This window comes from Entelurus aequoreus, linkage group LG01, assembly GCF_033978785.1.
Source record: "Entelurus aequoreus isolate RoL-2023_Sb linkage group LG01, RoL_Eaeq_v1.1, whole genome shotgun sequence".
Lineage (NCBI taxonomy): Eukaryota > Metazoa > Chordata > Actinopteri > Syngnathiformes > Syngnathidae > Entelurus > Entelurus aequoreus.
Window position 1 is genome coordinate 53,519,475 of NC_084731.1, and position 14,782 is coordinate 53,534,256.

A 14,782-nucleotide genomic window follows, 5' to 3' on the forward strand; every position below is an offset into this window, starting at 1 on the left:
CCAAAGATCAATGATCGATTTTGTAATCGTATCAGCTGATCTGAGGCCGTATGTTTTGGACACTCGGGTGAAGAGAGGGGCTGAACTGTCAACTGATAACCATCTGGTGGTGAGTTGGGTTAGATGGCGGGGGAAACCTCTGGACAGACCTGGCAAACCCAAGCGTGTAGTGCGGGTGAACTGGGAACGTTTGGAGGAGTCCTCTGTCCGGAAGGACTTCAACTCCCACCTCCGGCGGGACTTCTCTGCCATCCCTGTGGAGGTTGGGGACATTGAACAGGAATGGGCAATGTTCAAAGCCTCTATTGCTAAAGCTGCAGCTGCGAGCTGTGGCCAGAAGGTCTTAGGTGCCTCAAGGGGCGGTAACCCTCGAACACCCTGGTGGACAGTGGTGGTCAGGGAAGCCGTCCGACTGAAGAAGGAGTCCGGGGGACTCCGGAGGCAGTTGCAAGGTACCGACGGGCCCGAAGGGCAGCGGCCGTGGCTGTGGACGAGGCTAAGCAGAGGGTGTGGGAGCAGTTCGGGGAATCCATGGAGAAGCTCTATTGGGCGGCACCAAAGCTGTTCTGGAAGACCATACGGCACCTCAGGAGGGGGAAGCAGGGAACCATCCAAGCTGTGTATGGCAAGGATGGGACTTTGCTGACTTCAAGTGAGGAAGTCGTAGGGCGTTGGAAAGAGCACTTTGAGGAACTCCTGAACCCAAATACATCAGACACACCCTCCCTGATAGGAGCAGGGCCTGAGGATGATGGGGGATCGACGTCGATCTCTCGGAGTGAAGTCACTGAGGTAGTTGGACAACTCCACAGTGGCAAAGCTCCGGGGGTTGACGAGATCCGTCCAGAAATGCTGAAGGCTCTGGGTGTTGATGGGCTGTCTTGGTTGATACGCCTTTTTAACATTGCGTGGAAGTCTGGGACAGTGCCGAGGAAGTGGCAGACTGGGGTGGTGGTTCCCCTTTTCAAAAAGGGGGACCAGAGGGTGTGTGCTAATTACAGGGGTATCACACTACTCAGCCTCCCTGGGAAAGTTTACGCCAAGGTACTGGAAAGGAGGGTCCGGCCGATAGTCGAACCTCAGATTCAAGAGGAGCAATGTGGATTCCGTCCTGGTCGTAGAACAACTGACCAACTCTTTACGCTTGCGGGAATCCTGGAGCGGGCCTGGGAGTATGCCTATCCAGTCTACATGTGTTTTGTGGATTTGGAGAAGGCGTATGACCGCGTCCCTCGGGAGATCTTGTGGGAGGTGCTGAGGGAGTACGCAGTGAGGGGAACCCTGCTGAGGGCCATCCAATCTCTGTACAACCAAAGCGAGAGTTGTGTCTGGGTGCTTGGATGTAAGTCGGATCCGTTTCCAGTGGGGGTTGGTCTCCGCCAGGGCTGCGCTCTGTCACCTATCCTGTTTGTGATTTTCATGGACAGGATTTCTAGGCGGAGTCGTGGCCATGGCGGAGAGGGTATACGTCTCGGGGGCTAAAGGTTGCGTCACTGCTGTTTGCAGATGATGTGGTCCTGATGGCACCTTCGGTTCGTGACCTTCAGCTCTCACTGGATCGGTTCGCAGCCGAGTGTTCAGCGGCTGGAATGAGGATCAGCATCTCCAAATCTGAGGCCATGGTTCTCAGCAGGAAACCGATGGTTTGTACAGTCCGGGTAGGGGACAGGACTCTGTCCCAGGTGGAGGAGTTTAAGTATCTCGGGGTCTTGTTCACGAGTGAGGGAAAGATGGAGAAGGAAATCAGCCGGAGAATCGGAGCAGCTGGGGCAGTATTGCAGTCTCTCTGCCGCACTGTTGTGACGAAACGGGAGCTGAGCCAGAAGGCAAAGCTCTCGGTCTACCGAGCTATCTACATTCCTACTCTCACCTATGGTCATGAAGTGTGGGTAATGACCGAAAGAATAAGATCGCGGATACAAGCGGCCGAAATGAGTTTCCTCAGAAGGGTGGCTGGCATCTCCCTTAGAGATAGGGTGAGAAGTGCAGTCACCCGAGAGAGACTCGGAGTAGAGCCGCTGCTCCTTCGCTTGGAAAGGAGCCAGCTTAGGTGGTTCGGGCATCTCGTGCGGATGCCTCACGAGCGTCTCCCTAGGGAGGTCCTCGTTGCACGTCCCACTGGGAGGAGGCCCCGCGGCAGGCCAAGGACCAGATGGGGGGATTACATCTCCTCTCTGGCCTGGGAACGCTTCGGGATTCCCCAGGAGGAAGTCGCAAATGTTGCTCTGGAGAGGGAAGTCTGGGGGTCTTTGCTGGAGCTGTTGTCCCCGCGACCCGATTCCGGATAAGCGGTTGAAGATGGATGGATGGATGGATGGATGACACAATATCTGTTTTATGTTTTATTTAGCATGTAAATAAAACATATCAGTATGGCATCCGCACACTTTGACTTTTCAGTATGTGGCCTTTGGTGGAAAAAGTCTGGACACCCCTGAACTAAAGTATCAAAAGTATCGATATCTTAAATGGAGGATCGATGTCAGAGCCTGAGGATCGATATTAGAGCCTAAAGATGGTATCGGCGGTGTCGATTTGTCAGTATCGATTCACACGTCACTGACTGCCATTAACTTGTTGAAATGCAGCAGTTATATTCAACATGAAATATGTCTAAAAAAGACTTTCGTGAACTCAATAAACTCAACAAAGTAATTCTAGCTCAGTGGCACTGTATCAAAATCAATGTAGTCATGAATTTCATGACCATTTCAAGGTTTTAAATACCCAACCTCAAATATTCCACTGTGCAACTTATTTTGTTTAGAAATATTCCATATTTTGCATTTGATCATTACACAAAATGAAAGACCAAAAAAATAAATAATACAAAATAAACTTTACATTAATATTAAGCTCTGAAGTTGTTAAAATATTTCAAGCGTTGAAAGGTTTAGTTTCAGTTTATTTCGAACATGCTCACATATTTCCAGTTTCAGTACAGCATGTCCGATAAAGAGTAGGAAGAAGCCGAGCTTATTTAACATAACCCTTTTCATATCATGATAGCAGTTTTCTTGTTCTCTGTTTGTAACAGAACAGTGAAAATATATGTATCATATGTAATTAAACAAATATTAAATACATAAATAATTATTATCTCATTAAAAATAAAAAGGTTCAAGATGTTCATCATAATTATTCTTCGTTGTACTTTGTGAACACTTGTAGTTTGAACAGTCTCTTAAACTGAATCATATTAGTGCTTTGTTTTATTTCCTTACTTAATCCATTCCATTATTTGATTCCACATACTAGTTTTAAATGTTGTACGCGCACACAAATGTTTAAATCACATTTTCCTCTAAGGTTAAATTTCTCCTCTTTTGTTGAGAAAACATTGTTGTACATTCTTTGCAGGTTATAGTTTGCTTTGTTCATAATTTTAGATGTTTGCAAATGCACCAAAATCGCTAAATTTCAATATTTGTGATTCAATGAATAAAGGGTTTGTATGTTCTCTATATACAACATTATGTATTATTGTAATTGATCTTTTTTGTAACACCGTTAATAAATGAAGCGCACATTTCTAGATATTTCCCATATTTCTGTACAATAACTCAGATATGGTAACACTAGCGAGCAGTAGAGACTATGAAGGTATTTTTGGTCCAGAACATGTTTTGCTTTATTCATAATTGACGAGATAGGCTCATTTTGAGATAGGTTTTCATTTTGTTGTTTGAAATGATAGGTTGCTGATATACTGTATGTTAAAGGTTCTGAAATCTCTTCAATAACCTTTTTATCTTGTCCATATCAGTTCTGTTACAATCAGTTGTTGTCTTGGATTTACATGTTTTCACATAATTGATTATTTCCTCTTTTGTCACACCTTTGAGAAACATCGAGTGGGGATTTCTGTCTGTAGTGTCATTCAAGTCCTCAACTGACTCAGGATCTGGAATATTTCCCTCCAGATTTGGTCCAATGTTCACATAGTAATAAAATATCACTTACTGTACCATGTCTGCTCTCATTGGGATGCTGACTGCTAGGATGTTCATATAATTCCCATTTAGATGAAGAATGACTCCTAAGCCTTGCTAAGAAAAAAGGGGGGTGGAACCAAGCCTCTTTTCGATTCTTTCTCGACATTTCCAGGTATAAATTGGATGCCAAAAGTGACCAATTTGTCGGATTATGTACACATCCTTCTACTATCTAGGTGAGAGGCATGACGTATGGTCTACAATAAACTTTCACGAGCTCCGAGGCAAGAAACCAGCTCACCAGCTAATGATGTAAATACAGCAGCGCAAGCGAGTTAGCTTTTTGTGATCACAGCGCCACTAAAAAATAGTTAGTCTGTGTTAGCGCTCATAATAACAATATCACTAATACTTTATTATTCAATTCATGAATAATGTAAATGGAGTATTGTTGGCGCTTTTTGAATTGTTATTTATTGAGTTTTATGGGCGGAATAGATAGAGGACCTCCTGTAGGCTCCATTGTAAGCAGACTTTTATTTACGTACAAAAAAAAACCATGTCTTTTGTCCCACGTAATGGTTGTACACAATAGGCACAATTCCCAAAAAAGTGCAGTTTCCTTTTAAAGCTCACACTATCATTGATTGCATGTCCGCAATGCTAACTAGTAGCCATCTATCCATGCTATTTATTTTTCCCGCTTAAAGCAGAACTGCACTTTTTTTATTTTATTTTGCCTGTTGTTCACAATCATTATGAAAGCCATGACGACGGATGTATTTTTTTTAAATGCATTCTAACTTGTAAATAAATATTCGCTTACAGTGGAGCCAATGGTAGTTCCTCTATTCCGACAAGTTGGTACACTTTGACAGCCAATTTAGACCCGGGATTGTCGAGAACGACACAAAGACGCTTGGCTCCACCTCCTTTTTCTTTGTGAGGATGATGAGACATTCTTCATCAAAATGGGAACATATGAACATCCTAGCAGTCGGCATCCTAATGACAGCAGACCTTTTTCAGTAAGTGATGTTTTATTATTTTTGTTGGTTCTCATGAAGTCTGCAGTGAGTAATAATCAGTGATGTTGGGGAGAAAACTAAAGAACGTTGTGATGCGTTTTTGAAATGAATGCGCCGCGTATGCTTAAAATTATATAGATATTAAATTATAAATTATAAATGTGCCTGTTACTACATTACATATATACTTACATCATGTATATACAACCTTAATAGGCATTATAAATATTTAAATTTTTTTTAGAATGCATTAAAAAAAGAAAAACGTGTTCTTGTCTTACATAAAGTTTGTTAATGATAGGCAAAATTCCAATAAAAGTGCAGTTCCCCTTAAAAATAGTTGGTAGCGGCTTTTGGCCAACTGCTACATTTTCACTTTTGGCAGGTAAAACCTTTGGGCACCCCTGATGTGGGGAGTTGACCTCCATCCACGCCATGGCATGGCGTGACCAACCGTAATATTCTGATCAGAAAAAAGATTGGAAATAGGAGTTCAGGACATTCACAGAGTTAATCGGCGATGTCCATAAAATGTACATTTAAAACCATGAGAAGTTAGTAATTAATCCATGAAATTGCACTACAACGTATAATACTTATGTTTATTGTTTGTATCTTTTTCACACTTATTTAAGACACAATTTTATTCATCCTGCTGTTTTAAAATGTACATTTGACCATCTTGTATTTGTTTTATGTCTGAACAGCATTTTGGTGAACTGGAATTGTTTTTAAATGCGCTATAAGAATGACTAAACCTCTTTTAACTCCCAGACTACGACTTGGAACTTCTTCAGCCTCGTCTTAAGTGTGGTTCTTGAGCAGTTTTTTGTAGGAACCTGTCCTTTGCTGACTCTGCACCTCTTTGTCGACAGCAAATCCCCATCGCCCACAAGGACTGGGTGTGCGCCCTGGCGTACGTCCCTGGTAAGCCGCTGCTGCTCAGCGCATGTCGAGGCGGCATGCTGAAGGTGTGGAACGTGGACAATTTCACCCCCATAGGGGAGGTCAAAGGCCACGACAGCCCCATTAACGCCATATGTACCAACTCCAGGCAGATTTTCACTGCATCCAGGTAACAAACTCAACATTTACTGTACATACAGTATATCATCATTCCATTCAATTCCATTGAATGACAATTTACTCTGCTCTTAATTTAACCCTTTGTTTGGTTACTGAAAGCTGGGTGCTAAATGGGCCCCTTGCACATTATTATGAAGCAGAAATGATTATAATGAATATGTCGTAATAAAAAATAATTAAAGATAGTCTAAGACGAGGGTGGGGAATCTTTCTCCTCTCAGGGGCCATTTAAATGTTTATGAAGTCTTTTAAGCGCTATACCAAATTTGACCCATGCCAAGCAATAACCTAGATATATTTTAGGGTTTGAAAAGCTGGTTTCCTTTTGCTGGAGTCTGTTGCTTTCTTCTTTTGTCTACAAAACCTACTCTGGTTTGCCTCAATAGCAGCACAGTATATACCAGGGGTGTCCAAACATAAAAAACTAGCCCGCGGTGTGCCTCCGCCTTAAAATATCTGGCATTCTGATTGTTGCAGATTTACTCCCATCTTGGGTACAATGTGAGTAAAATAGGTCAATGACCATGAATTGCGCATTGAAGTGTACACAGGACAGCATTTACTAATGACCCAATCCAAACAAGTCACAGTGCAAAAAAAACAAAAATTCAACACACATTTTACACATAACTCAACCTGCTCATTGAACTTTGTGGATATTATAAAAAAAAAAAAAGGTCCAAGCACCATAAAAAATTCTTAAATTACATCCATTACAAAGCATGATGGGAATAACGCAAAACACTCTCTCCACACTTATCCATGTTTGGCGCATTTTAGCTGTTTGATATTTCTGATTGATTACAAAACTTAAAGGCCTACTGAAATGATTTTTTTTTATTTAAACGGGAATAGCAGATCCTTCTATGTGTCATACTTGATCATTTCGCGATATTGCCATATTTTTGCTGAAAGGATTTAGTAGAGAACGACGATAAAGATCGTCGGCGTGGCGAAGTTGGTAGAGTGGCCGTGCCAGCAATCGGAGGGTTGCTGGTTACTGGGGTTCAATTCCCACCTTCTACCATCCTAGTCATGTCTGTTGTTTCCTTGGGCAAGACACTTCACCCTTGCTCCTGATGGCTGCTGGGTTAGCGCCTTGCATGGCAGCTCCCGCCATCAGTGTGTGAATGTGTGTGTGAATGGGTGTATGTGGAAATACTGTCAAAGCGCTTTGAGTACCTTGAAGGTAGAAAAGCGCTATACAAGTATAACCCATTTATCATTCATTTAACTTTTGGTATCTGATTAAAAAAAAGCCTTGCCCCTACCGGAAGTAGTGTGACGTAGTCAGTTAAAAGGCTCCTCACATTTTCCTATTGTTTTCAATGCAGCTAGAGCGATTCAGACCGAGATAGCGACGATTACCCCATTAATTTGAGCGAGGATGAAAGATTCGTGGATGAGGAACGTTAGAGTGAAGGACTAGAATGCAGTGCAAGACATATCTTTTTTCGCTCTGACCGTAACTTAGGTACAAGCTGGCTCATTGGATTCCGCACTCTCTCCTTTTTCTATTGTGGATCACGGATTTGTATTTAAACCACCTCAGATACTATATCCTCTTGAAAATGAGAGTCGAGAACACAAAATGGACATTCACAGTGACTTTTATCTCCACGACAATACATCGGCGAAGCTCTTTAGCTACTGAGCTAACACGATAGCATCTGGCTTTACTGCATATAGAAACAAAATAAATAAACCCCTGACTGGAAGGATAGACAGAAGATCAACAATACTATTAAACCATGGACATGTAAATACACGGTTAATGCTTTCCAGCCTGGCGAAGGTTAACAATGCTGTTGCTAACGATGCCATTGAAGCTAACTTAGCAACCGGACCTCACAGAGCTATGCTAAAACATTAGCTATCCACCTACGCCAGCCAGCCCTCATCTGCTCATCAACACCCGTGCTCACCTGCGTTTCAGCGATCGACGGTGCGACGAAGGACTTCACCCGATCACAGATGCGGTCGGAGGAAGTTAAGGTGAGTTCGGCGGCTAGCGCGTCTGCTATCCATCTCTGTCCTCCTGGCTGTGTTGCTGTAGTCCGCCGCTAATACACCGATCCCACCTACAACTTTCTTCTTTGCAGTCTCCATTGTTCATTAAACAAATTGCAAAAGATTCACCAACACAGATGTCCAGAATACTGTGGAATTTTGAAATGAAAACAGAGCTTTTTTGTATTGTATTCAACCGGGTACCAATACTTCCGTATCAATCGTTTACGTCACGCGCATACGTCATCATATCTAGACGTATTCAACCGGAAGTGTGGCGGGAAATTTAAAATTGCACTTTATAAGTTAACCCGGCCGTATTGGCATGTGTTGCAATGTTAAGATTTCATCATTGATGTATAAACTATCAGACTGCGTGGTCGGTAGTAGTGGGTTTCAGTAGGCCTTTAAAGGAGGTTATCTCGTAAGTAAACAAGGGAAGAGTCAAACTTTCACGTACTCTTAATATCCATTTATAGAAATTATATATCCATTAATATATGCTCCAGCAACCCCCAAGATCCCGAAAGGGACAAACGGTAGAACATGGATGGATGAATATATCCATTAATATAAAAAGTAGCACAAGTGCGAATACAGATTTTAATTTTAACACTTTCATCGCATTTTGCTCCCAAAATAAATCCATCCAAAGCTGATCAAGCTAGAGTAAAATGTTTGCCTATCTCTATACAGGGTTCGTACGGGTGCTTAAAAACCTTGAAAATGCTTGGATCTTAATGTTGTGTTTTCAAGGTTTGAAAAATGCTTGAATTTTGGGTGAAATGCTTGTAAATGCTTGGAAATGTTCATCATATTTCTCGGCAGTCTGACTCAATAGGCTAATTATCCATCCATCCATTTCTTACCGCTTGCGCGGCCGGCGGCTGGACTTGTGAATTATAAAATGGAAACAAATAAAATAAGTTTCCTTAAAAATGAAAGCTACACGCTTGATCTGTTGGCTTTGCACGAACCCTTACATTAGGTTGTGTCGCCCCCAAGAGGACAGTGGTGCATCGCTCCATCATGTTGTCCTTTTAATCAGTGACATGCTATCAGGGGAGGCAAGTGAGGCAGTGCCTCACCTTGCCACCAGGTGGCTTAACCATGAGATGTTCAAAAACCAAGTAATAAAATAAAATAAGTTTAGGTTTACCCCGCCTACTGCCCGAATGCAGCTGAGATAGGCTCCAGCACCACCCGCAACCCCAAAAGGGATAAGCGGTAGAAAATGGATGGATGAATATTTATCTTTTGGTCTATGCTTTCTATATGATTTTGGTGTGGTTCCTGTATATTTTGCTAATTTTCATGGTCAAAATCGCGGAAATTCCGTGTTTCCTGATGGAAATAACAAGGAAGACGAGAAGTGAGGCAGACACAGGTGGTGCCTCCTGAGGCAGACACAGGTGGTGCCTCCTGACACAGACACAGGTGGTGCCTCCACGGCTACACACAAAGTGTATTGAGCGGATGCGTGCTTGTTGCCACGGGAAAAAAGGCAGGCCATGAAGCACCAAGTACCTCTGCCCCACAGTATGGGGCGATATATTGTCTACTTGCAGCTCAATGCCTCAGCAGTACTCTGACTCGCCACACTGGGAGAAGTGCTAGCAGACATGTCTCTCCAGCGGAAGCCAGCCTTTTTTTTTTTAAACTGTATTTATAACAAACATGGCATTTATATTAAGAGTAAGCCAGCGTTTGTGGGTGTTTTTTGTCAGATGCAAAAATAATGTTTTATTGCTTGGAATGAAATTGAATGAAATTAATGTGTCTGCCAATATGAAGGATTATGTACTGTATCCACGATTAAATACTTCTCTAAACTGGACTTTAAGACAAAATTAATGTGATCATACAAAGTAGGTTTTCATGGAGGATAGCTATTGCTGCTTCAGATACAAATACAGAAAGGTAAGATACACTCACAATACTTGATTTATTTTGTTAAAAGCAAATGGGACCAACAAGTATTTAATAACAACTTTATCAAATACTTTTTGGACCCATTTATCATATCATAATATCATTATGATAAAATTTTTATGAAAGCGAATAACTCCCTTCGTTTTCCTGTTACTCTAATGTGCAACCTAAATCAACAATGATTAGCGTAAAAAAAAAAAGAAGAAAACAAACTCCAAAAGTATCTATGCCTCACCTGATGTTTAGTTCACCCCACGTCACTGGTTTTAATGAACTTTGGATGGAACAAGGGGATTGTGACGATCGGTCACTTCATTTCTGTTTGTTTCCTTGTTTTTGTATTTACTTCCCGTCAGTGCTCTTATTTTGTTAAAGTTCCTGTTGTTCCGCGGAGCGCTGTTTTTTCCCTCACCTGCCTTTGATTGGCAGCCGGTCCACACCTGCTGCCAATCAGCATATGTTGTATTTATGCCTTGTCTCGAGCACTCCTCAGTGCTCGATGAACACATTCTATGTTGGAACGTATAGGCAAAACTGCTTCATTTTCTGTTTATATGAGATTAAACTCATCTTACCTCTTCTTCGCTCTCCTGGTTCTTGCATCTTGGGGTCACAAGAACGGCAGCCATGCGAGTTCCCAACAGTATCATTGAACCAGAATATGGTGTCTTCGCGAGAACCCCTGTCGGCGATGCACAGCCGACGTTCTGGACCACACAGTTCATGGAGGACTTGAAAGCCAGGTGTGTGCGGTTCTAGCCCACAGCAGGCTCTGACTTTCTCCCTCCGCCTCGACCGCCGGTTCCGGCTCTCCGACCGGCTAGGCCACCGCCGCCTTCGCACCTCCCGGCTCGGCCGCCAGTTCTGGATCTCCGACCGGCGCGGCCACAGCCGCCAACTTCCCCGTCGCCTGCTGTGCATCCTGCTGTGCATCCTCCACGGCAATTGCCTGTGCCGGCGCGTCCACCACTGGCTCCCACACCGCGTCGCACGCCGGTCGCGGCACCACGACGACCAACACCGGCTGAGCGCCCAACACCGGCTGAACCCCCAGCACCTGTTCCTGCTCCTAGGCGACTTCCAGCAGCTGCACCACGGCTGCTCATCCTGCCAGCACCCGCTCATTCTGCCAGTCCGGCGAAGGCTCCAGTGGAGCCCACCATGATGTCCCTCCTGGCCTCCGGGACTCAGCGAGGGACGTGTCCTTTTCCCTCCTCCTGGCCCCCTTTCGCCCGTCCCGGGTTTTTGAACAGGGAGACACCGACAACCCGGAACTCCTTCGCCCAGTGGTGGACGGCGTCTGGCATGCGCCTAGTGGACGGGGGGCTACTACCGGCAGCAGTGCAGCCAAGCACACGCCGCTGTCATCCCCGCCATCGTCTCCTCCCACGGAGACATCATCGTCTCTGGCGGGCTTTCGCACGACGCCGCCATCTCCCTCATCACCAGTGGGACTCCGCACGACACCGCCATCTTCCTGGTCGGAAGCGGATCCACCCACGACATTATCTCTGGCGGGCTTTCGCAGGGCGCCGCCATCTTCATTGTCGTCATCATGGTCGACGACTCCGCCCATGACGCTGTCAGTGTCATCGTCGACGGGTCCTCCCACGACGCTGTAGTCATCGTCGCCGCCAGATGCGCAACCTCCTCCTCGTCGGCAAAAGATGCGGCCGTGTTGTGGACTTCCTCCTCGTCAGCCACTGATGTGGCCGTTCCGTGGTCGCCCGCCTCGCCAGTTGCAGCGGCGTTCAACGCGTCGCCGGCACCTGACTTTCCCTCGCTGGCTGCGGGGACACTTGGCCTGGCGACCCTCCGCCAAGTCCTCCCTCCGCCCTCCTTTAACTATTGGACTTTTTTCTGTTCTTGTTTCCAGGGAACATCTGGAATCTGTTCCTTGAGGGGGGGGGTCCTGTGACGATCGGTCACTTCATTTCTGTTTGTTCCCTTGTTTTTGTATTTACTTCCCGTCAGTGCTCTTATTTTGTTAAAATTCCTGTTGTTCCGCGGAGCACTGTTTTTTCCCTCACCTGCCGTTGATTGGCAGCCGGTCCACACCGGCTGCCAATCAGCATATGTTGTATATATGCCTTGTCTCGAGCACTCCTCAGTGCTCGATGAACACATTCTATGTTGGAATGTTTAGGCAAGACTGCTTCATTTTCTGTTTATATGAGATTAAACTCATCTTACCTCCTCTTCGCTCTCCTGGTTCTTGCATCTTGGAGTCACAAGAACAGCAGCCATGCGAGTTCCCATCAGGGATGGGTCAATTTCACCACACCTAGTGTGTGTGATAGTCATTGGCAAATACAAACTTTGGATAAAACATGGACCAAGTCTACGTGTAGCCTGCTGCAAAGATTTATTTTATTTTATTTTATTTTTATTTTATTTTTTTATTCAAACATAAAAGATCAGTTTTGTTTGCGGAAGTTCTTATTCATTTGCACTTTTTGGACTTGTTTACACTGTGAAGGTCAAATGTAATTTGTAACCTTTTGCACAACATAGCTGAGTTAATGTGAATGATTTAGAGTTTTTTATACAACATGGTTCCATGTATTTTTTGCTCCATTATTTTGGTTGTCTACTTAACTTGTCTGACTACCTCAGTTAAAGCAAACAAATAAGCGGTAGAAAATGGATGGATGGATGGATGGATGGTTAATTGCATTAAAATGGTTACACTATTGGACTTGTTTGTACTGTGAAGGTTGTATAATGTATAATTTTGTTCCTGGCTAACATTTTTGTGTTTGTGTCCTATAATAATGTTTATGTTAGCAAAAGTGCTAGCACAGTTTAGAGTGTTACAGTAGGCCTTATGATGGCATTGTGTTTATATGTATGAAAAGTACCAATGATTGTCACACACACACTAGGTGTGGCGAAATTATTCTCTGCATTTGACCCATCACCCTTGATCACCCCCTGGGAGGTGAGGGGAGCAGTGGGCAGCAGCGGTGGCCGTGCCCGGGAATCATTTTTGGTGATTTAACCCCCAATTCCAACCCTTGATGCTGAGTGCCAAGCAGGGAGGTAATGGCTCCCATTTTTATAGTCCTTGGTATGACTCGGCCGGGGTTTTAACTCACAACCTACCGATCTCAGGTTGTACATGTGTACGTTCAGTGTTAATAATGAACTTGTGATCAATCAATATCGTTTATTTAACCAGGTAAAAACTAATTGTGATTAAGATCTATTTTCCAAGATTGACCTGGCCAAGAGGGCAGCAAAAACAAAGTTACAGAAATACATATAAAAACAACAGAAACAGCGGCAATCACACACCACTATTAAAAACAAACTACTTACACATATACATAAAAACAATGCATAAAATGTTTCAGTAAAAACACCTTAAACACAAGTATAATGCCCAATAGAAAATGTTTCTCGATCCTTTAAAATGGCCTGAAAACTCCCCCAAAGTGATGAGTCCAGGTAACCTCTGATCCTTCTGTAAGTTATTCCATGACCATGGAACAGCATATTTAAGATATATTTTTTCCCAAATGTCATTCAAAGTATGTCCTGCGACCTTAAGCTGTAGCGACTGGAGTCTCTAGAGATACAAGAACACAAATAAGGGGGAACCAGACCAAGAAGTGATTTATATATGAAACACAACCATGAAGAAAATCTGCGTACTGATAAAGATGGACAGTTTGCATTTGCATACAAAGTGCAATGGTGGACAAGGTTACCACAACCAGTAATGTAATATTTGACACATTTCATATTGCTAATAAATGTTTTCCGTGCTACAAAAAAATTTTCTGTGCTACTAATTAAAGCACTGGTGCTACAAGTGAAAAAGCTAAGCGTGCAGCCCTGTATAATAGGTACACAGACATATGTATATTCTTACTTTACATGCAGTAAAGGTATGTACATGCTATAATGAAATGTGCTATACATGTTTTTACTTTTGGACCTTAGTCCTGCATCTGCCTAAAAAATATTAGCTTAAAACAGCAAGAACTATTCTTAAACTTTGGCTATCGCCATCTTTTGTTCCATAGACGGATAACATTCTTGGAGTGTGTTCTACTGTAGATTACAGTAGTCACGTGTAGCCCAGGGGTGGTTTCAATGTAGAAACACTCTACCACATCCTGGGGGAGTTGTTCCGTAAAAACGTTGTAGCTACGACCATTAGCTGCTAGCATTGCGCGTTGTTAGTGTAGTGGATTGTCCGAAGCTTAAGCAGGCAACAAAAGTAGTTTAGTACAACAAATTTATTTACCCATTATCAGAAGTGCAGGTTGAATTGAGTTGTCTGTGCAAGCAGACACAATGTACTCCGGAGCACACAAGACACACGCAAGCCAAAATCACTCTCGAGTCCCGGTCTTCTGCCATTTTTTATGTGTCTCTTGTGCGTCACTGTTTTTATCTCGTGCGTCATGATTGTTTTTGCACATCCTTGGACTCCCCAATCATACCCAAACAACCAAAACATTCTGTAGACAGGTTGGCATGACTTAATATTCACCTTTGTCCCACACCCGGGGACACAGAATAGAAGAGGAATTAAATGAGCATACATTCTTGACAGACATGAAATATAAGTCAAAAGGTCAGAAATTCTACGACATACCCTCCTTCCAGGGTCCTAAGACCCTGGACCATACCAATTTGTGACGTAGACCACTAAGTTAAATCTCTACCACAGATAGAGGCAAAAACCTCAATGTTTTTATACGAGGCAAAAATTCCGTCTATGACCCTCCTTCAGAGCGATCGCTGTTACCAGCCTGCAGTAAAACCATCTCACAGAAC

The 14,782-nt window shown here is 43.6% G+C and overlaps 1 protein-coding gene across 1 annotated transcript in view; it reads left to right on the forward strand.

The window, feature by feature from the left end:
• kif21b (kinesin family member 21B) overlaps window positions 1-14,782 on the forward strand; it is a 403,877-nt gene that overhangs the window by 367,544 nt on the left and 21,551 nt on the right. The window contains exon 33 of the mRNA XM_062054694.1: window positions 5,839-6,038. Within this exon, the coding sequence (XP_061910678.1) occupies window positions 5,839-6,038 (200 nt within the window). The remainder of the gene's footprint in view (window positions 1-5,838; window positions 6,039-14,782) is intronic.